General features: G+C 41.2%; 1 protein-coding gene across 4 annotated transcripts in view; it reads right to left on the bottom strand.

Moving 5' to 3' along the window:
• Positions 1-24,817, bottom strand: part of TBC1D30 (TBC1 domain family member 30) — an 87,437-nt gene that overhangs the window by 12,504 nt on the left and 50,116 nt on the right. For all 4 annotated transcript variants that reach the window (XM_059936413.1, XM_059936414.1, XM_059936415.1 and 1 more), the window contains 4 exons: positions 24,108-24,293; positions 14,688-14,856; positions 12,602-12,770; positions 8,336-8,441 (listed from right to left, as the gene is read on the bottom strand). In XM_059936413.1, the coding sequence (XP_059792396.1) occupies positions 8,336-8,441; positions 12,602-12,770; positions 14,688-14,856; positions 24,108-24,293 (630 nt within the window). The remainder of the gene's footprint in view (positions 1-8,335; positions 8,442-12,601; positions 12,771-14,687; positions 14,857-24,107; positions 24,294-24,817) is intronic.

The following is a 24,817-nucleotide window of genomic DNA, read 5'->3' as shown; positions in this document are numbered from 1 at the left end:
TCTTCTTCATATGTACCACTCGTTTTTCAAACCTTTGCTTGATGATCGTTATAGGCATTAAATGTCAGCCTTCCGGATACAATTACGTCTGGGGGACAATCTTGTGATCACCTGCAAGCTTTCTCCAAAGATACCACCTTTTCAAATGTCTGTGAGTCAATTCTAGGTGAAAATTGTTAACTGTTATTTTTAAAGAAAAAAGAAAAAAAGTGACAGGGTGTAAAGCATAGGCTGTTAAAAATCTATAAATAAAAATGGGAAAAGCACCTGTGCTTCCTCCAGGATTTTAAGATTATATACCATTCTACCAGCAGGAGGAAAATCATCTTGCTTGTTCTCTTAATTTTATGAAAAATTTAACTGCTCCAAACATATTTCTTCAATCTTTCAGGTTCTTATTCACCAGAAAATGTATATTAACCACATTAACTTTCATTTCTTCCAGGAAGCCATTCAAATGTCCTGATAACACTTTTCTAGGACAATATTTTGAAGTGGTATTTTTCATTTCAGCAGGACTGTTTTCCTGAAGGCTTAGGAGATGTCTAATATCTGCACAGGTAGGAAAAGGAGGGCTCTGAAAGGGGCTTCCTAGCACTGCAGCCTCACCCCATAACTCAGAGCCACCACCGGGACAGTCCACCATAATTTCGATTCTAAACAGTCTGCACATCTGACTGTCCCCAAACTTCTGTGGTATCCGCTTACACCTTAGTGTAACATCCCAAGATTCCAAACGAGGAAGTGTTGACTAAAATTCCTTCCCTTTGATTCTCCATTGCTTATTATGCAAAGTTACCACAAAAAGTCATCTCCAAGTCATATTATCTCACACATACTTGATTACAGACAGTCCCTGACTTACAACGGTTCAACTTAAATGATTTTTTCCACTTTACGAAGGTGCGAAAGTGATACACATTCAGTAGAAACCCTTCTTCGAATTTAGAATTTGGAACTTTTCCTGGGTTTACGATACGCCATAGGTCCTCTCTCGTGATGCTGGACAAGGCAGCTCCCCATCAGCCACGTGATCACGAGGGCAAACAACCAATACATTTACAACCATTCTGGACCCAGACAACCGTTCTGTTTTTCACTTGCAGTTCAGTGTGCAATGAATTACATGAGTCATTCAACTCTTCATATAAAATAGGCTTCGTGTCAGATGATTTTGCCCAACTGTAGGCTAATGTAAGTGTTCTGGGCATGTTTAAGGCAGGCCAGGCTGAGCTGTGATGTTTGGTAGGTTAGGTATATTAAATGCATTTTCAACTTATGAAGGGTTTATCTGGATGTAACCCCATGGTAAGTCCAGGAAGATCTGTGTACCCCAAAGGCTGAGAAGCAGTACAAATTTACTAATAGTGAACTGTTCCCCACTGGGAAGAAGCAGAAGGCACCCTGTGGTTCCCACTAGTCTGGAGTGTGAGACTAAGCTGGTTCCCAACCTCTCCAGGCCTCCTTTTTCTCACCTGAAAAAATGAAGGCATGGAACTCAGGATGCTGGTTACCTCTGAGAGGAGAGGGGGTGGCGGGATCAGAGAGAAGGGTATGAGGGTGTTCACCTGTGTTGTTAATGTTTTATTTAAGTTGGGTCGTAGGTGTGTAAGTTTTGTTATATTATTTTAATACATTCTGTATGCCTGAAATACGTCATATAATTTCATTAATAACATGGTCAGAGTACACTCTCACATTTTTTGATCCCACAAAGTTTACCAGCCCGAGAAGCTGCTTTACTGCCAGTATGGAATTCTTCCCTCCTTGCTCCTGTGACCTGTCTTAACTCCACATACCCTTTTGGGGGAAATGGAGAGATGTGAAAACCTCAGCACCCCAGCTTTAAGTCCAGAGCATGGCACCTCTACTTGGGCCTCAGTACAGCAGCGTCAGTCTCTGACACATCAAATGTTGGTCCCACTGCTGGGCCAAGAGTCAGCCTGTCCCTCCCTCATGAGATTTTTCTTCCTTAACAATTTAGAAACCTGGTTCAGATTTCAAGAAACCCATACCATGCAATGAATAGCACGGTGACTATAGTTAATGATACTATATTGCGTATTTGAAAGTTGCTAAGAGAGTAGATCTTAAAAGTTCTCATCACAAGAAAAAAAAAATTGTAACTGTGTGTGGTGATGGGTGTTGACGGGACTTATTGTGATCATTTCACAATATATACAAATTTCGAATCATTATGTTGTATACCTGAAACTAATGTAATGTTATATGCCAATCATATCTCAATAAAAGAGAAACCCACACCATCTGGATTCAAGTTTAAAAGATGAAATTATTAATGCTAGGAATTTCAAAATTCTCTACAAACAAAGTAAGATGTCTCATTGGAGACAATTAGTGGGATGTCTAGCTGAAGATTCACTTGTGTTTTATTTTTGCCAGTTTTATTAAAAGTTATCAGAAAACTCCTTTGTCCAGCCTCATGAAGGAAGTGTATAAGAAAAGAAAGGGCTAATAAGGACCTACTGTATAGCATGGGAAACTCTACTCAATACTCTGTAATGGCCTATATGGGAAAAGAATCTAAAAAAGAGTGGATATATGTATATGTATAACAGATTCACTTTGCTGTACACCTGAAACTAACACAACACTGTAAATAAACTATACTCCAATAAATATTAAAAGAAAAAAAAGAAAGAAAGGGAAGTACATCTTGCCCCTACTCTGTCCCATCCTGCTCCAGGGTAAATAGTCTGGGGTCTTACCAAGCTCCTTCAAGGGCGACTCAGCTAAAGACATTGGACCAAAAAGAACACTGGCTCCACTGAGCTGCATTCTCTATTCCTGGTCTTTCTTTCTCTATAATTTACTTTTAGTTAGCCCTTCAAAGCATACATCGGTGTTCCTGAAACAAATGTGCTTATAGTACTTTGCATATATTCACTCACTTATTTAAAGGTCTCACATGTCGGCAGGCATGTTTATCCCATGAAGGTACACCACACACACGACCACAGTCCTCAGGATACCTGAGAAGCTGTAGATTTCCAACTGTGTAAATCAGAGATTTACAACAGATTTCAAGAAAGGAATTTTACTAATCATCTTAGAGCCAAAGTATAGTACATGAATAGGGTCTTAGGGTTAGAAAGAAATTTAAACATAATTTAGTTCAACCTCCCTCCCAAGCAGGAGTTCCCTCTAAAGCATCTCCAACAGATGGTCATAAAGGCATCGCTTAAACACTTTCAGTTACGGGCACACACAATTCTGCAAGGCAGACGGTTTCATTTTTGACAGCACTAACTAATCAAACAGTAACCTTCTACTGGACAAGCATTCACATCCATGTAATTTCTACTTCATCACTGATAGAAAAAAGGGAACAGTCCAAGGGCAGGTCCTGCCTCATGGCACATGAAAGCTCCCCGCAGGTAATAGTAAATTATTGACAACCACTTTGGGCTAGGTTTTCCTAAGCACCTAAAACCCATCTAGTAAACAGCATCTAACTAACTTTTCTCTATATTACTCTTAAAGAATTCATGAGAGACTTTGTCAAAAGTCTTACTGAAATCCATATACATTTCATCAGCATTCTCCCAATATCTTTTTCTAACATTATTGTTTTTTTTAAATGGCCATTACTAGTAAAATAAAAGAGTGATGCAATTTGCAGGGAGAAAAAACCCAGTAGATTATTTTGCGTATGGCACCTAGAACTGAAAAAAATACGGAAGACCAAGCAGGGAGAACGTTTTCATCTCTTCAGCTCGGAAATAAAGATATTGTATGCAGTCCAAATTTTTCATCTGGAGTCATTTCAGGTTTGCTGACAGACTTAAAGTCTACCATAATTGGATCACAGCCATTGAATTAATTTTTTTTAAGAGTACAGAAAAGACAGTGCTTGAAATGACATTCAGCATTTCTCTCCTTAATACTCTACAATGTCAAGGAAAACCAACAAGCCTATTTACTGCCCAAACTACCAACACACATTTAAATAGACATTTATATTTAGGCACTGCTGAAAAGGAACTATATTTCTCTTTTTCATTATTGACATGCTTTAAAAGAAACATGAAAACATAAATTGTACAAAATTAGGCTCAATTCATCTTCACCAGATGTTTTCCTCGGCAGGAGAAATGCTACTAAAATGGAATTCTAATCAATCAAGCCACAGCCTACATTTTTCCTTCCAGGATTCTCTTAAAGCAGAGTAAAGAAGGGGTGCTGGGGCTTCCCTGGTGGCGCAGTGGTTGAGAGTCTGCCTGCCAATGCAGGGGACACGGGTTCGAGCCCTGGTCTGGGAAGATCCCACATGCCGCGGAGCAGCTGGGCCCGTGAGCCACAACTACTGAGCCTGCGCGTCTGGAGCCTGTGCTCCGCAACAAGAGAGGCCGCGATAATGAGAGGCCCGCGCACCGCGATGAAGAGTGGCCCCCACTTGCCGCAACTGGAGAAAGCCCTCGCACGGAAACAAAGACCTAACACAGCCAAAAATAAATAAATAAATAATAAAAAAATAAAAATAAAAGGAATTCCTTTAAAAAAAAAAAAAAAAAGAAGGGGTGCTCCTTTCTCCTGATACTTAAGACTGGAAATTCCTAAAGGACAAAGATGGAGTACCTCAACATATCTATCATTCCTTCTGGCAATGTTTAAACTGTAGGTGAGATAAAACGTTGCTCATTCTTCTAAAAGGGATTTCAGCTTTTAGAAAGTCATGTTTTCAATGAGGTGGAAGCCCTGTGTTGGGTGGTGAGGAGAAGCACTTGGCCAGGTGTCGAGCTTGGGCCCCAGTCCTGGGTCTGCCACTAGACAACCTAAGAATATGGCAAGATGCTCACTCTCCATGTCTTAGTTTCTTCTCTGTAAAATGACAGAATTAGGTTAGTGGACCGTTAAGCTTCTTTCAAACCAGTGTTTGTCTAAGTGTCAGCTCAAAGCCACTTGCATCAGAACCACCCACGGGCCAAATATCTGCCTTTTAATTCACTCTTGACATGCTGCTTATACACAGTCAAGTTTGAAAACCACTGCCTCGAGTTCTAATGTTCTATAACTCTGTGTATGCATTGAGCAACCAGGTGGATTCTTAGCACTACATTAGATGTTATGGGGATACAGAGTAGTACAAGGCCCTTATCATTAAGGAACTTGCTAGATAAGATTAACATATTTGAAAAAATACCAAACAATATAAAATAATTTGTAATGAACATTAAGTCAATCGCTGACAATCTGAAGTACTGAAGGAGTAGGGAAGAGGTATCATCAACGAGGGCTGAGATGACAGAGCCTGAGGGGAGGGGAGAACAGACTGAGTGGGATCCAGTAGACAGAAAGGATTTGCCCAGATAGGGTGTCAGAGGGAACCACAAGCCCTGTCATGGGGATGAGCAGGGCCCACAGAGGACTGGGTGGGGACAGAGCTATGGCCAGTGCAATAGGTCCTGGCTGTGAAGTAGTGGGGAGCGCCTCTGCATAGGTAAGAAATGGGGCAACCACAGAATACCTCCAATGCAACCAGTGTGAAGACAAATCCACCTTCCTCCCCCCGTGAACTTTCCCTCTTCTTCCTAAGCCAGAAACCTGGGGGCTGTCCTTGGCTCTCCCTGTCTTTCTCCCTCACCCCATGTCCACTTCCCACGGCCAAGTCCTGTCAACTTCATCTTCTAAGTACTGCCTCTGTTCCATTCTTGCTTCTACCCTTCACTGCCTCCCCACGGTGACCCCTTCAAGTCCACCCTTCACAGAGCTGCCCCTGTAGTCGACATCAGACACAATTGAGACCACTTCCCTCTTCTTCCTAAAACCTCTCAGGCCCACAGCGCTTCTTCTTCCCTTTCCAAAGGTTCCACAGAGGCCCAAGAACTCCAGCAAACACAACCTCACAACCACTGACCTCCAGGATCAAGTCCACACTCCTTACCATGGGGAGCGGTCTCCCACGAGCCATCCCTGTATACCAAACTCCTGTAGCTTCCTTCCCACACCATAAAGGTTTTCATTGCCAATGCCTTGGCTCATGCTGTTCCCTCAGCCATGAACTGCCTCTCTGCTCTGCACCACTGCCTCAAACATATACACCCACACACCCCACACGTGCATGCACCCATGCACACACACACACACACACAGACACACACACACGCACACACACAGCCCGACCTACTCCTATCCATCTTGAAAGGTAAAACCAGATATTAATTCCCTCAAGAAAGCCTTCTGACAGAGAGAGATGCTCAATTAATATTTGGAGAAGTTAATACAGGGCCTAGAAAACTAGGCCAAAACATTTTATTTACTGCAGTTAATAACAAGGAAGCACAGAAGGTTTTATGAAGAACAATAAAATGACCAAAGCAGTAAGTGTGGACGAATGCTCTGTGAGCAAAGTGAGGACTGTATTAGGGCAGAGGGACCCTAGAAGGAGGGCCATCATCTCCGAGTGTGGTTTAATTCAGCAAACATTTACTGAGAAAGAGAAGGTAGAAAACTAGTTGCAGACTCTCAGTAGATATTTGCTTAATGAATTAATACATTTACTGTGCAGTACCAGTAAAAGGCAAAGTGCTCTGTGTTATGAGCAAAGCACAGCCCCTGTCCTCAAGGAACTTACAATATCCCTGAGGAAATAAGATACAGCCTCAAATCAAGGTAGAATGTAATGAAGGCTCACAAAAGAGGTACTAGGAAAATATGGTGAGTCAAAGAAGGAGACGCTTTCAGTTGAGACTATCAGAACGTTTCACGAAGAAGATGCCATCTGAACTGGAACTTTCACAAGGAGGCAGGCCTCAAACACGTGAAGGGAGAAGAGAAAGACTGAACCGAGAGAGCAAAGGTATAGAGCAGGCATATTCCCAGGCATTTCTGGGAACACGGAAGACAGTGTGACTTGACTAGACGAGGTCAAGGGTACAAAAGGGAGGAATAGGAACTATGGCTGAAAAGATGGTTTAATGCCAGACAGTCAAGAGCACCGGATGATAAGCTGAGAAATCCATGCTTTGTGTTGTAGGCAGTGAGTAGTCACGGTAGTTTCATGAGTGAGGGAGAAGGGATGAGATCTCACAGTCCCGCTTGGGGCACGTGAACCAGGCAATTCTGTAGGATGTAAAGGATCTCACATGTGGAAAATGCCAAGCTGGGACCTCACATCCACAACAATGTTCAATAAAAGGCACTTCCCTCTAAGAGACAGAATGAGCGATGAAGCAACAGCCCAGGATGTGTGAGAGGAGTTGAAAGCAGAACACAGAGGTCAGGGGCAGATAGAGCGTTCCACCTCTGAGACAGACAGGAAAGAAGAAAGACCAGATGACAATGCAAAGAAAACGTGAAATACAAAATATGAATGTTCAGGGAAGTTATACCAGGTTGTCAGTATTCTCAATGAATCAGGCAGCTGTCTGCTAAAAGTGAGGGATTCTGAGAAAGAGCTGGAGGTAGCAGGATACAAGCAAAGGAGTGGAACCTCTTCACTTGACAAGTCCTAAATCAGGGCCTGAGTCTTTGTTTTCTAACCTGTTGACTGGGTTCCACCACCCAAAAATGACCGCAGGCATGGAACCCAACATGAAAGCTGACACCAAAAAAAAAAAGGAGAGAGAAAACACAGAGAAAGAAGGAACTAAGGCCCAAGGACAACCTTGGACAAGACCAACTGTTGGTCAGTGGGCAGGAGGAAGGAAGAACTAGGAAGAGAAGCAGTGGTCAGAAGCGGGAGGAGACTGCAGAAAAATCATGTTACAGAGCCTAATGGAAGAGAGCATGTTCACAAATCTGCTATCTCTTCTATACTCACTGCCAATTTTAATGATTTGGCGAATGTAATCTTGAGATACAGCAACATGCCAGAAAAATGACAAAACCCTTCAAGTCTTCCATTTTGAAATTTATGATTCATATGTAATAACATGAGTTGCAAATGTGGGCAAAACAAATAAACCAAAATGCTGATTAGAATAATCTCCTTTTTTATCCTCAATAATCCCTTCCCAGAAATAATTATTTCTCCCCACAAGTCTCCCTTTACGGCTAAGAATCAGATTCAGAACAAATACCTGGTGATCTGGGGGTGAGGGAGGAGGTCTGGTGGTTTTTTGGTTTGTTTTTGTATTGCACGTTATGATTTTTAAGCAACACAGTTGGAACGAAAGCCGTAACAAATATCCATTTCTTCCTTCCTCTTGTGACACAGTTAGATTCTTTACAAATTATATATAGACTCTTGGTCATTTGTAAAACTACATCTGAGGGCTGGGCAAATACATTTCCCAAGACCGCTGCTCTGGCACTGCTTGTTCCCACGGTACCAGGGTCCCCCGAGCCAAGGGGGGTGGCACTGCCCACTCACCTGCATGAGTTCATGGCTTTCCAGAAGATCATTCTCCAGCATATCCTGGGTAAGGCGCCCCATGGTGCTATAGAATTCATCTGCTGTTTCACAACATTCTATCTGCCTAGATAAAGGACAGAAAAAGGAACTGTTTAGGACACCCATGCTATCAGGTACATGCTGCAGGCACAACAAGACATGTTTTCTCCTGCCATCAAATCGACCGAGTTAGCAACCAACAAAAATCAAAATCCTATGATACACTCACAGTACAGCCTGTTTTAGGCAGAGAAAAGATTTAAAAAATTCGAAGGGCAATGTAAAGGTACTTATTCTAGGATGAGTTCCCATCTTTGCTATGCTGCTCCCCTGACTCAGAGCCCCACCTGTGGCATCTGTATTGTTTCCATGTGACACATTCTACACATCAGAATACCGATCACTGATCAGAAATTATAAACAGGAAATTGGGTGCCCAAGTACAATTATTCCCTAGAGGGAATCTGTTTCTCTGGACCTTCAAACTGCAGTGGCATCGACAGACTGAAACCAAACCATAGTAGAAGTGAAAGATTAAATATGCAAAAACTTTAACTGCATATTTCATCAGTCCACAGGATATTTTCACAGGTAGTCTTTTCAGCCCTTCTCAGGACACTGCTGCTAGTTGGAAATTACACCCTGTTTCTTGTATTTGGTTCAACATGTAAATAAAGAATCTGTCACCTCCCATCCTGTGAGACAGGTGAGACTTTAATCCTTCTTCTAGAGGGGGAAAGAATAACCCAAAGCAAAGAGACCTGTGTATTTGTTTTATCTATTATGACATTCTTCTTATAGCAGGATAACTCTATTTGCCCACCAATCATAAGACATGCTCTTTGGCATACACTAAGGTTAGGGGATTCCCATAGAGCCATCCAAAAACAATATGATGATGGGAAAATTCCATGCTCTGGAGTGCTGTTCAAATCCCACTGCCACAATCATGCAAATAAATAAATGAAATAAACGGCTGACGTGTCAATGAAAAATACCGAGTAGCATGTGGGCATAAATAAAGTGGTTATTAAGTTTATCCTGCGAGCGGCAGGAAGAGTGAGGAAGAGAAGTAATGCCTAAGATGAGTTTTGAAAAATATTCTGCAGGTTGACAAGGTGGAAAAAGCATCCCAAAGATGTGGATACAGGAGACAGAAGGCACTACCGGGGCGGGGAACTGCACGTAGGTCCCCACCACCAGCATGGGAGCGGCTGCATAGCTGGGGGCGCCAGGGAGAGCTGAGGGCAGAGAGGTGCAGAGAGCAGATCGCAAAGGCCTCCCCTGCCTGCCGGGGCCCCTCAGGACAAGAGGCACTGAAAGGCCTTTAATATGGAGTGTGGGAACAGACATGCCCTTGGCAAGGTTGCCCGGGAGGTGGCGTGGCGAGTTCGGGGTACGATGGGGAGGCCAGGGAGGACAGTGCCAGGCATGAGGCAACGAGGGAGGGAACCAAGGCAGTCAGGTCAGAGAAGAAAGGACATGTGAAGGAGATGCCAGTGGGGCTAAGGAGATGGTCTACAGCTTACATGTTCCAAACGTACCTCTGGTATGAGCAAAGGAGGAAATTTCACGTTGCAGAAGCAGGGTGATGGGAAGGGTCCCGTGGATAACCACACACAAGGCACATATGTTACTCAGGTACACATAAGCTGGAGATCACCTGCATACTGTTTACGATTTTTCCAATGGAAAGTTTGTGGACAAGATCACAGGCCCTGGAGTCTGACTGATTACAGTCAGAAAGATCCAGGATTAAGTCCCAGCTCCGCTACTCATTAGCTGTGAGACACTGAACTAGCTAATTAGCCTTCCTGGGGTAGTTTTCTCACTTGAAAAGACAGGGAGAATAATCCTACCTAATTCACAGGGTTGTGGGGAGAATCAAATGAGATGATGTGTTTAAACTTCCTAACACAATGACGGCACTGCAGGTACTTGATGTTGTATACATGTTGGTTGCCTCTCCTTTCGTTTAACAAGCTGCACGCTCAAAACATGTGTAATTATAATAAGCAAAGACTATGAAACATTTAAAATTCTACCAGTCTGATTCATAGATCCCTGAACTTCATAAACAGGAGCCATTTGTAAGCAATAGATTCACATTATTAAAAGCACAGATTATAGAGCCAAGGTACCTAGGTTCAAAATCAGGCCTTTCCACTTACTAACTGGGTGATTTGGGGCAATTTACTTAACTTCTCTGTGCCTCAGTGCCCACATCTATAAAATGGGGATGATAACAGTACCTACCTCATAGGATGATGGTGAGGACTAAATGAGTTAACTTTACATCTAGAGTGCTTAGAACCATGCCTGTCCATTGCAAGCACTCCATGAATATTGGATTTTAAGTGTAGCTATTATTATTTCAACAGTGTGCCATCCTTGGGATGACCATATGAATAAATTCTGATCCTACAGATAATGGATAGATGGGAATAAAATGAGAACCACATCTTTTCCTCCTGCCCCATAATTAAGAACTAACAAAAAGGGGACCCTAACTGACTCAGCATACAGTAAAGTGCTTCAGCATTTTAATCCCATAAGCTAATTACTCAGTAACTATCATACCAGTTAGAGTGTGATAGTGTTTGATAGAGAAATTATCAAAGCTCAAAGAGTTTACGAGGTGTAGAGTGGGTTGGAAATATGTGACTGCAGAAAGAGGTAGACATTGGAAGAAAGTAATCAGATAAGTAAATAGCACAACAAACCCCTCACAGATGAATTTATTTGCCTAGCTGAAAAGCTATGTACAATAAAACAAAGGCAAAGGAGATAGCTATATGATATTTTAAAATACTTCCACACAACAATGATTTTTTTTAATCCCTGAATTGATAGTCAGTGGATCTTTCTTACAAAAAGTAAAAAATACTGCAAGTCTCCCAGGAAACAACTTGTCATAGATAAAAAGGCTACTGAAAAAGTTTTTGATCCGTGTCGTCTATGGGTACCCGCTCAAGTCATTTAACAGCTCTAGGAAAGAAACATTAAAAACTTCTCTGCATCTTCAAGTGGCACATATATACAATGGAATATTACTCAGCCATAAAAAGAAATGAAATTGAGTTATTTGTAGTGAGGTGGATGGACCTAGAGTCTGTCATACAGAGTGAAGTTAAGTCAGAAAGAGAAAAACAAATACCGTATGCTAACGCATATATATGGAATTTTAAAAAAAATGGTACTGATGAACCTAGTGGCAGGGCAGGAATAAAGACGTAGACATAGAGAATGGACTTGAGGACATGGGGAGGGGGAAGGGTAAACTGGGACGAAGTGAGAGAGAGGCATGGACATATATACACTACCGAATGTAAAACAGCTAGTGGGAAGCAGCAGCATAGCACAGGGAGATCAGCTCGGGGCTTTGTGACCACAAAGAGGGGTGGGATAGGGAGGGTGGGAGGGAGGCTCAAGAGGGAGGGGATATGGAGATATATGTATGCATATGGCTGATTCACTTTATTGTACAACAGAAACTAACACAGCATTGTGAAGCAATTATACTCCAATAAAAATTTTTTTTAAAAATCCTCTGCATCTTCAGTTAACTGCAACAACTTCATCCTGATGTCTCTTCCATTACCCAAAAGGCAGAATTTTAATGTACTAGTCATAATATATTAGAGATAGGTGAAAATACCCTAGTTTTTTCAGCTCTGCTACTAGACAAGAATGTAAGTAAAATCTGTTTAGTAGTAACAGATTTCAACATAGAATTAACTCTTGATGAAATGAAATAAGTTCTACCGTTGACTAGGTACCAAGCACCATGCTAGATACCCTTATACATATTATCTCATTTAATTTTATCACAGCTCACAAAATAAATTATAAAGATTCAAACATAAGCCAAATTGCAGTCTTAACCAACAAACCTACCCAGTCCTCTCCAGATCTGCCTGTTCCTCTTCCACCTAAGTCCCTTTCCCTCTCCCCAACCAGTGTCAGGAAAGATGCCGACAGCTTGGACCAGGCAGGACACCAGCACTGAGGAGGAGGAGACCTACAGGCCTGAAACAGCTTGCCTCCTTCAGTAAAATGGATTCTCTCTGCCCCCCACATTCACAGAAGAGCCAGCTGAGAGTTCAGAAGGCAGAAGCAATTGCACCCAGTTCACAACTTTCTCTCCTCCTCAAACCTAAATATCAATCCTTTACTTGTTAGAGCACACAAATGGTGTAAGGCCCTCAACACCACAGAAAAGAACAGCAGTGGGAAATCACTTACTCTCCCAGTTTTGCCCAGATAGCCAGCGACACCCTTAGGATGATTTCCGAACCTTCAAAGAAGACTGAATCCCAAATCTTTAAAACCGTATGGTTAGGGAGGCACGTAGCGAAGAGAGTCAGAAACCACTGCATCGTGAAGACGTTCGTAAGTGGGGGCTCATATCCACCTGAAATAAAACAAACACTCTACATCTCTCCAGAATCGACAACTTGTAAGATGTAAAAATACCCTCTTTCAGTCTCCCATGTCCACCCAAATATGTTATTTCCTGACTGATTTCTTTATATCTCTAAATTCTGGTTCCTTCCTCCTTTTGTCCTTCCTTTTTTTTGGAAGAACATAGGTGTGTTTAATAAAAATCTCAATAATACGAACTTCACAGATTCTTCGTGATATTTCAGAAATCTTAACCTAAAATTTAATTTGGCTCTACCTATTGTGGGGTGCTGAAAATTAAGGAGGATGTTTTCCTTACCGAAAACAGGATAAAAAGGAAGGATTTTAACCTCTCAAAAGTAAAAGCTGATTTTCGAAACCTCCTAAAGCCTACCTTTATTCAAATGCTGCTGATAAAAATAAAATTGCTCATTAGCAGTTACTTGTCTACTTCTTGATTTATACATAGTTCTCAGACCACAATGGAATTAAACCAGAAATCAGTAACAGAAATAAAGCTGGAAAATCCCAAAATACTCGGAGATCAAGCAAAGTGAAATTTTACAATATTTTAAACTAAACTATACCCAGTTTTAAAGACCTGGGATCCACCTCACTTTGAAGTTTCTGGATTCACTAAAAAAAGGGTCCCCTCCGATTTCCTGTGATCACATAAGCGTGTATTTTAATGAAATATAAAAATTTAGACATTTGGACTAATTATCCCTCCAAATTACAGTCAGAAGGTGCATTTACCCAAGTACAAGCAAAACAAGATCTGTTCTCCTGCACTCATTTTCTTGCTTCTTACCTATGAACAAAGGAATATCTTTGTTCAGAGACTAGAATCTGAGGTCACCACTTAAGCAAGTACAGGGCATTTGGGGGAAACATGGAGCCCAGTAAAAGTGTGTCTGACTCCAGGACAGAAAAGTTTGGTCTCTCTGGAAGCTTTATGAAATCCCCATCGGTTCACAAGTATACTGCACAACCGAATTAAGTAAGATTGCTCAAACGACTTAGAAGAAAATTCTTAGAGACGCTCAGGTGTCACTAAAATTTCCAGTGTATTTTAATCATAGATAGGGTCCTCAAAATCCTTTCGTATTTTCCCAGATTTAAATGCATGGATCAGGAACTGGCAACCACTTAAAGGAAGCATAGCAAACTTCTGACCATTCTATTTCTGGTATCCTGAGCACAGCCAGAGAAGTGCAAGCAGTGGGTATAATGACAGCTACGAGCTCAGGTACTTGGGAAACTGGACGAAGCCGGCTAGATGGAGGAGACTCAGAGCTGCTTGCAGAGCTGTCTCCATCATTGCCCCACTCAGCCCAGTCCATTCCTGCAGGGCTCAGGTTCTAAACAGAGGTCCAGAAGAGCCCTTCTCCAGCAAGAACAGTAAATCTAAATACCCTTCGCATGAATGAATAAAAGGAGCTCAGTCCAAAGGACTGCTTTTACCTCCTACAACTTTATGAAAATACATATTCCACTCTCCATAACATCAATGGTTGAGGCAAAACCACAGTCTGTGCTATGTTGTACCTGTAGCTCAGTTTTAAAGAACTCCTATAGTTTTGGTGCCAACTTAAAGCAGTTTAACTAGATGGCAAGACACGGATACCCTTCTTTACCTAGAGTACAATATATACTTGGTGATCTGGTACTGGTGAAGTATTAGGGTCTTGACTGAGTTCCTAACCATAACCAGTTAGAGGTTCAACATTTGGCCCTCTGTTTTTTGTTCTTGGTTTTGTTTTTAGTTTTGTTTTTGTTCTCTAGAAATCTATCTCATTGCATTAAACTCTCACCAACAGAAATATCTGAAAATACGTATTTCCATTCAAGGTTTAGGCACTTACATACAGTGGAACCAGAGAAGTAAACTATTTTCAAAGGTAAAATAGCATTGAATCATCACTACCTCCACTTTCCTTGTTTGCAGTTTTCTGAAGAGTATCCAGGTGCTGAGATAATTCAGGGAGCTTCAGTCTCAAGAGGTCTCGGAAGACGGCCATATCCACAGACAGTGCCCGGAGATTGTTGACAAAATAGCTTTCAGGAAGTACCTTGTCAATAAGGTAAATCATAATCTGAAGAAAAAGATAAAGAATAAGATCGTTGGACTTCCCTGGTGGCGCAGTGGTTAAGAATCCGCCTGCCAATGCAGGGGACACGGTTCAAGCCCTGGTCCGGGAAGATCCAACATGCCGCAGAACAACTAAGCCCGTGTGCCACAGCTACTGAGCCTGTGCTCTAGAGCCCGTGAGCCACAACTACTGAGCCCACGTGCCACAACTACTGAAGCCCACGCACCTAGAGCCCGTGCTCCGCAACAAGAGAAGCCTCCGCAATGAGAAGCCCGCGCACCCCAATGAAGAGTAGCCCCCACTCGCCTCAACCAGAGAAAAACCCGCACACAGCAACAAAGAGCCAACGCAGCCAAAAATAAATAAATTTATTAAAAAAAAAAAAAAAGGAATAAGATCGCTTCATATAGGCCACGGGGCAACCAAGCCTGTGCACCACAAAAACTGAGCCTGCGCTCTAGAGCCCGTGAGCCACAACTACTAAAGCCCACGTGTCACAACTACTGAAGCCTGCGCGCCTAGAGCCCGCGCTCCACAACAAGAGAAGCCATCGCAATGAGAAGCCTGTGCACCACAACTAAGAGTAGCCTCTGCTAGCCGCAACTAGAGAAGGCCTGCACGCAGCAATGAAGACCCAACGCAGCCAAAATAAATAAATAAATAAATAAATAAATAAATAAATAAATAAATAAACAAAATAAATCTATTAAAAAAAAAAGATTGCTTCATAAAAACCGGTATACTAATATATCCTAAACAGAACATATTTAAACAGATAAAATGCAGTTAGCCAAAGCACACTATCCTTTACATATGTCAGAACCAAATGTTCTGGATTTTCAAGGCTCCTCTTCCCCCGGGTAAGAAGCGGGAGGCATAATTGCCTAAGTACCTCAGACCCCACATCTGCCAATGTCTAAAATTTCTAGCTGGGCCGCTAGACCTGAGTTCATCCTGTAAGTAGCTGTGATGATAAATAAAACCCTCAGCCTCCCTCTGAGAAGCCACGGAGCACGTGCTTTCTCAGCAGCCGGCAGGAATCTCAATGTCGGCTCCCTGATATCAGCACAGTTTTACAACCTTAACCTGAAAACCAAGAGCTGGCCTGTCATGAAACATCCCAACTGCAGCCGGTCTCAAGATTCACTGACCATCAACCTGGGTTATTCGGACAACTGATGTCGGCTTTTTGTCCACTTCCTCTCCTGGGAGAGTGCAACAAGGTTTTGTTTGAGCAAATGGTACTTTTAAATAGGGATTTCTTTCATGAGATTGTCTCATGCTCTTCAAATTACTATGTTCATTCTGACTTTTCTGATTTTTCTGCATCTTTTCTAAGATGTCAAGAACCACCAGAATGACCCAGCAAAACACACGTGAGTTCTATACGTCAGCTTGCATGCTCTGTTTATGCCCTCCTCCTTAGAAGACCTGCTCTTTCCCTAGAGCACAGAAAAAGCAAAATTAAGAGCAAAATCATAGGACTTCCCTGGTGGTGCAGTGGTTAAGAATCTGCCTGCCAATGCAGGGGACACAGGTTCAAGCCCTGGTCCAGTAAGATCCCACATGACATGGAGCAACTAAGCCCATGTGCCACAACTACTGAGCCTATGCTCTAGAGCCTGCGAGCCACAACTACTGAGCCCGTGTGCCACAGCTGCTGAAGCCCGCCACCTAAAGCCCGTGCTCCGCCACAAGAGAAGCCACTGCAATGAGAAGCCTGCGCACCACAACAAGGAGTAGCCTCTGCTCGCCGCAACTAGAGAAAGCCTGTGCGCAGCAACGAAGACCCAATGCAGCCAAAAATAAATAAATTAATTTTAAAAATAAAAGAACAAAATCATAGTGGGTCCTATACATTGGTGGAGAAGTAGCTGTCTCATACTCATATTTTGATTTTCAGCATATCACAAAACACTATTTTCCAAAAAAAATAATTTTCTCCCAGACCTGCCAAGGGCCCATTTTCCCCTCATCCTTGGCTTGTAACTTCTACTTTTAGGGTCATAGTTGTTTTGCTTTGTTTTTTATAAATTTATTTATTTTATTTTATTTATTTATTTTTGGCTGTGTTGGGTCTTCGCTGCTGCACGCAGGCTTTCTCTAGTTGCAGCAAGCAAGGGCTTCTGTTCATTGAGATGCACAGGCTTCTCATTGCGGTGGCTTCTCTTGTTGCGGAGCACGGGCTCTAGGTGCACGGGCTTCAGTAGTTGTGGCACACGGGCTCAGTAGTTGTGGCTCACGGGCTCTGGAGCGCAGGCTCAGTAGTTGTGGTGCACAGGCTTAGTTGCTCTGTGGCATGTGGGATCCTCCCAGACCAGGGCTCAAACCCATGTCCCCTGCATTGGCAGGCGGATTCTTAACCACTGTGCCACCAGGGAAGCCCTAGGGTCATAGTTTTGACTAAGTCAGTAAGACTGGGGACATACTCTCAAGAAGGCCCCCCGCGGCCTTTACTATAGGAGTGAACAGGCCCAGGGAACCGCCTTAGCCTTCTTACACAGGGTCAGAATTTACCAGGTAAATGCAGCATCACCCTGGAAATAGGAGCTTAGCAGTAAAAGCAGTACGTTCAGCCTGTGTGGAGGGAGGAAGTCCTGGAGGGCCCAGGCCAGCGAAGGGGAGAGCAGATTGTCAGCAGAGCAGAGGGCACTGTCAGGGACTTCGCACTCTACAGGTAAGGAGAAGATTTATGGGATCTGAAGGCAAAATTTAAAGGTAACAGTCTATTACTGCACTTTTCATCTAGAATAAGCTATATAATACCAAGAAAGATTTTTAAATGAATTTATAAGTTTTTATGAAGCGATTACAATCCCTCAAAATTACATGAAAACAAGAAAAAGAATTTCGATTATCACAGTAATTCTTGTGACACAATGAAATTCTCTGTCCAAACGCATCTCAAAATCTGACATAAGACATAAGAGCCAGCTATGTACTGTGTCAGCTATGTTACTTCACCTACTACTGTATTCCAAAGACCAAACATTAGATCTTTAAAAAAAAAATAGGATACATAATGGCAATAGAACAGACAGTCTCTTCAACAAATGGCGCTGGAACAACCCTACTCTCTCCACAAAAAGTAACTCAAAAGGGATCATAGACCTATGATCTAAAACGCAATACCGTAAAACTCCTAGGAGATAACAGAGCCTAGATGACCTTGAGTAGGGAAATGACTTTTTAGATACAATAACAAAGGCACAATCCATGAAAGAAATACTTGGTAGGCTAGACTTCATTAAAATTTAAACCTTCTGCTCTGTAAAAGACACTGTCAAGAGGATTAGAAGAAAAGCCACAGACTGGGAGAAAATACCTGAAAAGACAGATCTGAAAAAAGGACTGTCACCCAAAATACACAACAATTCTTAAAACTCAACAATAAGAAAACAAACAACCTGATTTAAAAATGGACCAAAGACCTTAACAGACACCCAAAGAAGATATACAGATGGTAAATAAGCTATGAAAAGATGTTCCACATCATAGTCATCAGAGAAATTCAAATTAAAACAACAGTGAGATACCACTACACACTTATTACAATGGCCAAAATCTGGAATGCTGACAATACCAAATGCTGGCAAGGATGTGGAGCAACAAGAACTCTCAGACTTTGCTGGTAGGAATGCAAAATGGTAGAGTCACTTTGGAAGACAGTTTGATGAGTTTTTTTTTTTTACAAAACTAAACATACTCCTACCATACAATCCAGCAATTGCACTCCTTGGTATTTACTCAAAGGAGGTGAAAATTTATGTCCACACAAAAACCTACATGTGGATTTTTATAGCAGCTTTATTCATAATTGCCAAAACTTGGAAGCAACCAAGATGTCCTCCAGTAGGTCCAGACAATGGAATATTATTCATTACTAAAAAGAATTCAGCTATCAAGCCATGAAGAGACATGGAGAGACCATAAATGCATATTGCTAAATGAAAGAAGCCAATCTGAAGAGGCAGCATACTGTATGATTCCAAGGATAAGATATTCTGGAAAAGGCAAAACTATGGAAGTAGTAAAAAGATTAGTGGGGGGGGGGGGTGCGGGGAATGAAGAAAACAGAGCATTTTTATGGCAGTGAAAATACCCTTATGACATTCTAATGATGACTATGTGTCATTATACATTTGTCCAAACCCGTAGCATGTACAACACGAAGGGTGAACCCTAATGTAAGCTGTGGACTTTAGGTGATTATGAAGTGTCAATGTAGGTTCATTGATTTTAACAAATGTACCCCTCTAGTGAGTGATACTGATAATGGAGGAGGCTGTCGTGTGGCGGGGGGGGGGGGGCAGGGGGGGCGCCAAGGGGTATATGGAAAATCTCTGTACTTTCCTCTCAATTTTGCTATGAATCTAAAACTGCTCTTAAAAATGAAGTATTAAAAAAATAATGGGGAAGCTTCAAATTTTTAACAAATAGTTAAAAACAAAACAGTTGGGCTTCCCTGGTGGCGCAGTGGTTAAGAATCCACCTGCCAATGCAGGGAACATGGGTTCGAGCCCTGGTCCGGGAAGATCCCACATGCCGCGGAGCAATGAAGCCCGTGTGCCACAACTACTGAGCCTGTGCTCTAGAGCTCGCGAGCCACAACTACTGAACCCCGCGTGCCTAGAGCCCGTGCTCCGCAACAAGAGAAGCCACCGCAATGAGAAGCCCACACACCGCAACGAAGAGCAGCCCCTGCTCGCCACAACTAGAGAAAGCCTGCGTGCAGCAACAAAGACCCACCGCAGACAAAAATAAATAAATTAAATTAATTAATTAATTAAAAAAAAAAAACAGTTACTAAGAAAAAACAGTAAACGCCAAAAAAGCAGGGAAAATGGTTTACCTACTCTGATAAACTATTAATTTCCCAAATAACTACAACTTGCAGAGGCCAAAAGAGCTGCTGGAAAAACACTGACATCCAATATTTCCCTTAGCATCGGAAGTGTCTTCATAAACCCAACTTTCCTCTGCATATTAAATGTCTAACCACAAGATTCCTAAATGATGATGATGTCATTTCATTCCACAGAGTTCATTTTCTTAGAGGCAGAAATATAAATATTCAGTTTCTCAGCTTTGAATAATCCATCTTTTTATGTGAATTTTTGGTTTCTCAAATATCACTGAGATTTTGTGATTTGATTCGCATTTATATCCCCTTCCTCAAACCTCTTCACCCCACTCTCTAACCCGAATTATTTATTTCAACATTTCAACTGGACAGTTCTCATTCCATAGTCATGCAAATTATACCGGAAAAAAAAAACTGACTAAAGCTGATAGGCTGAATAAACAAAATTGCTTCTTAATAAAAAATGTTTTAAACTCACGTATTTGATTTGTCACTGCCTCCTCCCCTTCACCCCTGCCTATTTGATGAACAAGTACCTTCAAAGCTGTTTCCTTAAATACATGAATGGAAAAATCGAGAGGGTGAATACAGATTTAGATCATGTCATGCTGGATTTATAATTAATTCCACCACGATGTATATAAAACCAGGAGGAAAATGTGTTTATTTTTCCATATGACATTAAGTGAGTGATTGAGAATATGACTAAGTTATTTGCCGCAATCAAACACAGAATTGGGAGGAGGGGGCGATCTTGAATACAAAGACTAAGTATTCATCCCATCCATCACACAACACTGCAATCAAAAACAGCTTCAGGGTTCAAATATGAATAAGCAACCCCATACTACGCCAAGCAAATAAGGCAGTGGCCATCCTCTACATCTGAAATGCTTCATTTCTCATAAAGACTATTTGTGGTGACTCACTGAGTCATATTCAGACCTATAAGTTTAACTTGCTAGCGAACCATGTCAAAGTGTTTCCAGAATTTTTTTACTAAAAAAAGGCCCTAGACATCAAAGATTAAAAGATAAGAAACATAATTCACTTTCATAACCTTTCTCCACGCAAACACCTTCCATCACAGACATTCACTCTCAGCCTACCTCATTCATACCTTGCCCCAGATGTGAAAGCAACCTATTAACAAGATCCAACCAGAATTAAGCATAACAAATAAGGCAGTTTACAGCGTGACCTCTCAGGATCTACACCTCATGGTCGTCACACCCTTGTATATGCCCTTCCCCTTGAATATGAGCTGGACCTAGTGACTGGCTTCTAATAAATAAAACATATACTAACAGCCATAAAAGGGGAAATCAACAGTAACACAATCACAGTAGGGGACTTTAACACCCCACTTTCACCAATGGACAGATCATCCAAAATGAAAATAAATAAGGAAACACAAGCTTCAAATGATACATTAAACAAGATGAACTTAACTGATATTTATAGGACATTCCATCCAAAAACAACAGAATACCCTTTCTTCTCAAGTGCTCATGGAACATTCTCCAGGATAGGTCATATCTTGGGTCACAAATCAAGCCTTGGTAAATTTAAGAAAATTGAAATCGTATCAAGCATCTTTTCTGACCACAACACTATGAGACTAGATATCAATTACAGGAAAAAATCTGTAAAAAAATACAAACACATGGAGGCTAAACAATACACTACTTAATAACCAAGAGATCACTGAAGAAATCAAAGAGGAAATCAAAAACACCTAGAAACAAATGACAATGAAAACACAACGACCCAAAACCTATGGGATGCAGCAAAAGCAGTTCTAAGAGGGAAGTTTATAGCAATACAATCCTACCTTAAGAAACAAGAAACATCTCAAATAAACAACCTAACCTTACACCTAAAGCAATTAGAGAAAGAAGAACAAAAAAAACCTCAAAGTTAGCAGAAGGAAAGAAATCATAAAGATCAGATCAGAAATAAATGAAAAAGAAATGAAGGAAACGATAGCAAACATCAATAAAACTAAAGGCTGGTTCTTTGAGAAGATAAACAAAATTGATAAACCATTAGCCAGACTCATCAAGAAAAAAAGGGAGAAGACTCAAATCAATACAGTTAGAAATGAAAAAGGAGAGGTAACAACTGACACTGCAGAAATACAAAGGATCATGAGAGATTACTACAAGCAACTAGTGGAGAAAAGGGAACCCTCTTGCACTGTTGGTGGGAATGTAAATTGATACAGCCACTATGGAGAACAGTGTGGAGGCTCCTTAAAAAACTAAAAATAGAACTACCATATGACCCAGCAATCCCATTACTGGGCATATACCCTGAGAAAACCATAATTCAAAAAGAGTCATGTACCACAATGTTCATTGCAGCTCTATTTACAATAGCCAGGACTTGGAAGCAACCTAAGTGTCCATCAGCAGATGAATGGATAATTATGTGGCACATATATACAATGGAATATTACTCAGCCATAAAAAGAAACGAAATTGAGTTATTTGTAGTGAGGTGGATGGACCTAGACTCTGTCATACAGAGTGAAGTAAGTCAGAAAGAGAAAAACAAATAACCCATATATATGGAATCTAAAAAAAACAACAACAAAATAAAATGGTCATGAAGAACCTAGGGGCAAGATGGGAATAAAGACGCAGGCCTACTAGAGAATGGACTTGAGGACATGGGGAGGGGGAAGAGTATGCTGGGACAAAGTGAGAGGGTGGTAGTGTATATATGGACATATATACACTACCAAATGTAAAATAGATCGCTAGTGGGAAGCAGTCGCATAGCACAGGGAGATCAGCTCAGTGCTTTGTGACCAGCTAGAAGGGTGGGATAGGGAGGGTGGGAGGGAGGGAGACACAAGAGGGAAGAGATATGGGGCTATATGTATATGTATAACTGATTCACTTTGTTATAAAGCAGGAACTAACACACCATTGTAAAGCAATTATACTCCTATAAAAATGTTAAAAAGAAAAAAACCAACACAGCCAAAATAAATAAATAAATAAATTTATAAATAAATAAATAAATAAAATGTGGGTGGGAGGGAGACGCAAGAGGGAGGAGATATGGGGATATATGCATATGTATAGCCGATTCACTTTGTTATAAAGCAGAAACTAACACACCATTGTAAAGCAATTATACTCCAATAAAGATGTTAAAAAAAAAAAAGATCACAAAAATGATGGAATGTCACCTCTGATATTAGGCTACAGATCTGTAATGTAATCTCTTCTGACTTGCTCATTCTCTTTTACTCTCTCGTTCACTCTGAGGGACGCCAGCCACCACGTTGTACAATGGAGAGGCCCACATAGCAAAGAACAACAGCCAGCAGAAAAACTGAGGCTCTCAGTCCAACAATCTATGATGAATGAAATCCTACCAACAACCACATGAATGAACTTGAAAGTGCATGCTCTCCCTACTCAATCGAGCCTTCAGATGAGACTAAAGCCCCAGCTGAGAGTTTGAATGCCACAATGATGTGACTCTGAGCCAGCTAAGCTGCACCCAGATTCCTGACTCAAAGAAACTGTGAGGTAATACACGTTGGCTGTTTGAAGCAATTAATTTGTTATGCATCACTGGATAATCAATACAGTTAGTATTTAGCTTGCTTTAAATATGATGTCTCTAAAAAGAAATGAAATTGAGTTATTTGTAGTGAGGTGGATGGACCTAGACTCTGTCATACAGAGTGAAGTAAGTCAGAAAGAGAAAAACAAATACCGTATGCTAACACATATATATGGAATCTAAAAAAAAATGGTTCTGAAGAACCTAGGGGCAGGAAAGGAATAAAGACGCAGACATAGAGAATGGACTTGAGGACACGGGGAGGGGGAAGGGTGAGGTGGGACAAAGTGAGAGAGTGGCATGGACATATATACACTACCAAATGTAAAACAGATAGCTAGTGGGAAGCAGCCGCATAGCACAGGGAGATCAGCTCGGTGCTCTGTGACCACCTAGAGGGGTGGGATAGGGAGGGTGGGAGGGAGATGCAAGAGGGAGGAGATATGGGGATATATGTATATGTATAGCTGATTTACTTTGTTATACAGCAGAAACTAACACACCATTGTAAAGCAATTAGACTCCAATAAAGATGTTAAAAGAATAAAATAAAATAAAATACAATTAAAAAAAATATGATGTCTCATAAGTGAGACTAAAAACATAATCATTCTCCTCAAATTTGGCAGCTGCATAAGTCTGTCATGTGACTAGGCTTTAACCTGGGAGAAATGGTATCATGGATAATAAGAAAGGTGTAGTCAGTACCCTGGAAGGAGGTGGAGCACCAGGGAAGAGAAATTATAGCTCCAGTATTTCCCTCTCTGAAGAATTTTAGTTGCCGTCTTCAGAGCCTGATACTCACTTTCAGAGCATCGCCTTCGTTGCCTTCCACCACTTCCAGAATTAGTGCAGCCAGGATGTTAAAGCCTTGGCAATACCCGACATTCTTGTTCCATCGGGCGTAGGCCAGCAGAACCCGCTTCAACACAACCCTGTCCTGCTCAGCCTCCTGGCCACAGTAAGAACTGCAGCCTGTGCGGTGAAGATCCTAAAATGAGAGGGAAACAACGTTTTTTAAAATACCTCCTTAAGCTCTCTAAAAAAAAAAAACTTTAGCTTTTTCTCTGCCTCAGCATTAAGTAGAGTCAGAGTTATCAACATGGATTTTAGTTTTCAAAAATGTATATGCAACTTAAACACATGGACTAAAACTTTTTTTTTTTTTTTTAGTTTTCTAATATGCTGAGGCATTTTCAACAGGAATTTCAGTCAGGCAAACTTTCTACCACAAGTATTTCCAGAGTTAACACAAAAAGGGACTCAGAATTAATATTGCATTATAATTCCAAATAAATTGACAGTTTATTTTAATCATACATCTCAAATAAACAAGTCATTTTAACACCTGTATGATAGATGATAACATTATTTCTTTCTACAAAAAATTATATAATATTTAGCTATCAAAACTCCAAATAGTATTAAGGAGCAAAATGAAAAGAATAAAAAAATATAGGGGCTTCCCTGGCGGTGCAGTCGTTGAGAATCTGCCTGCCAATGCAGGGGACACGG

Source organism: Balaenoptera ricei, chromosome 10 (assembly GCF_028023285.1).
Source record: "Balaenoptera ricei isolate mBalRic1 chromosome 10, mBalRic1.hap2, whole genome shotgun sequence".
In the NCBI taxonomy this organism is placed as follows: Eukaryota; Metazoa; Chordata; class Mammalia; order Artiodactyla; family Balaenopteridae; genus Balaenoptera; species Balaenoptera ricei.
The sequence above is the reverse complement of the archived record's forward strand: the minus strand, read 5'-3'. Positions and strand labels throughout refer to the sequence as shown.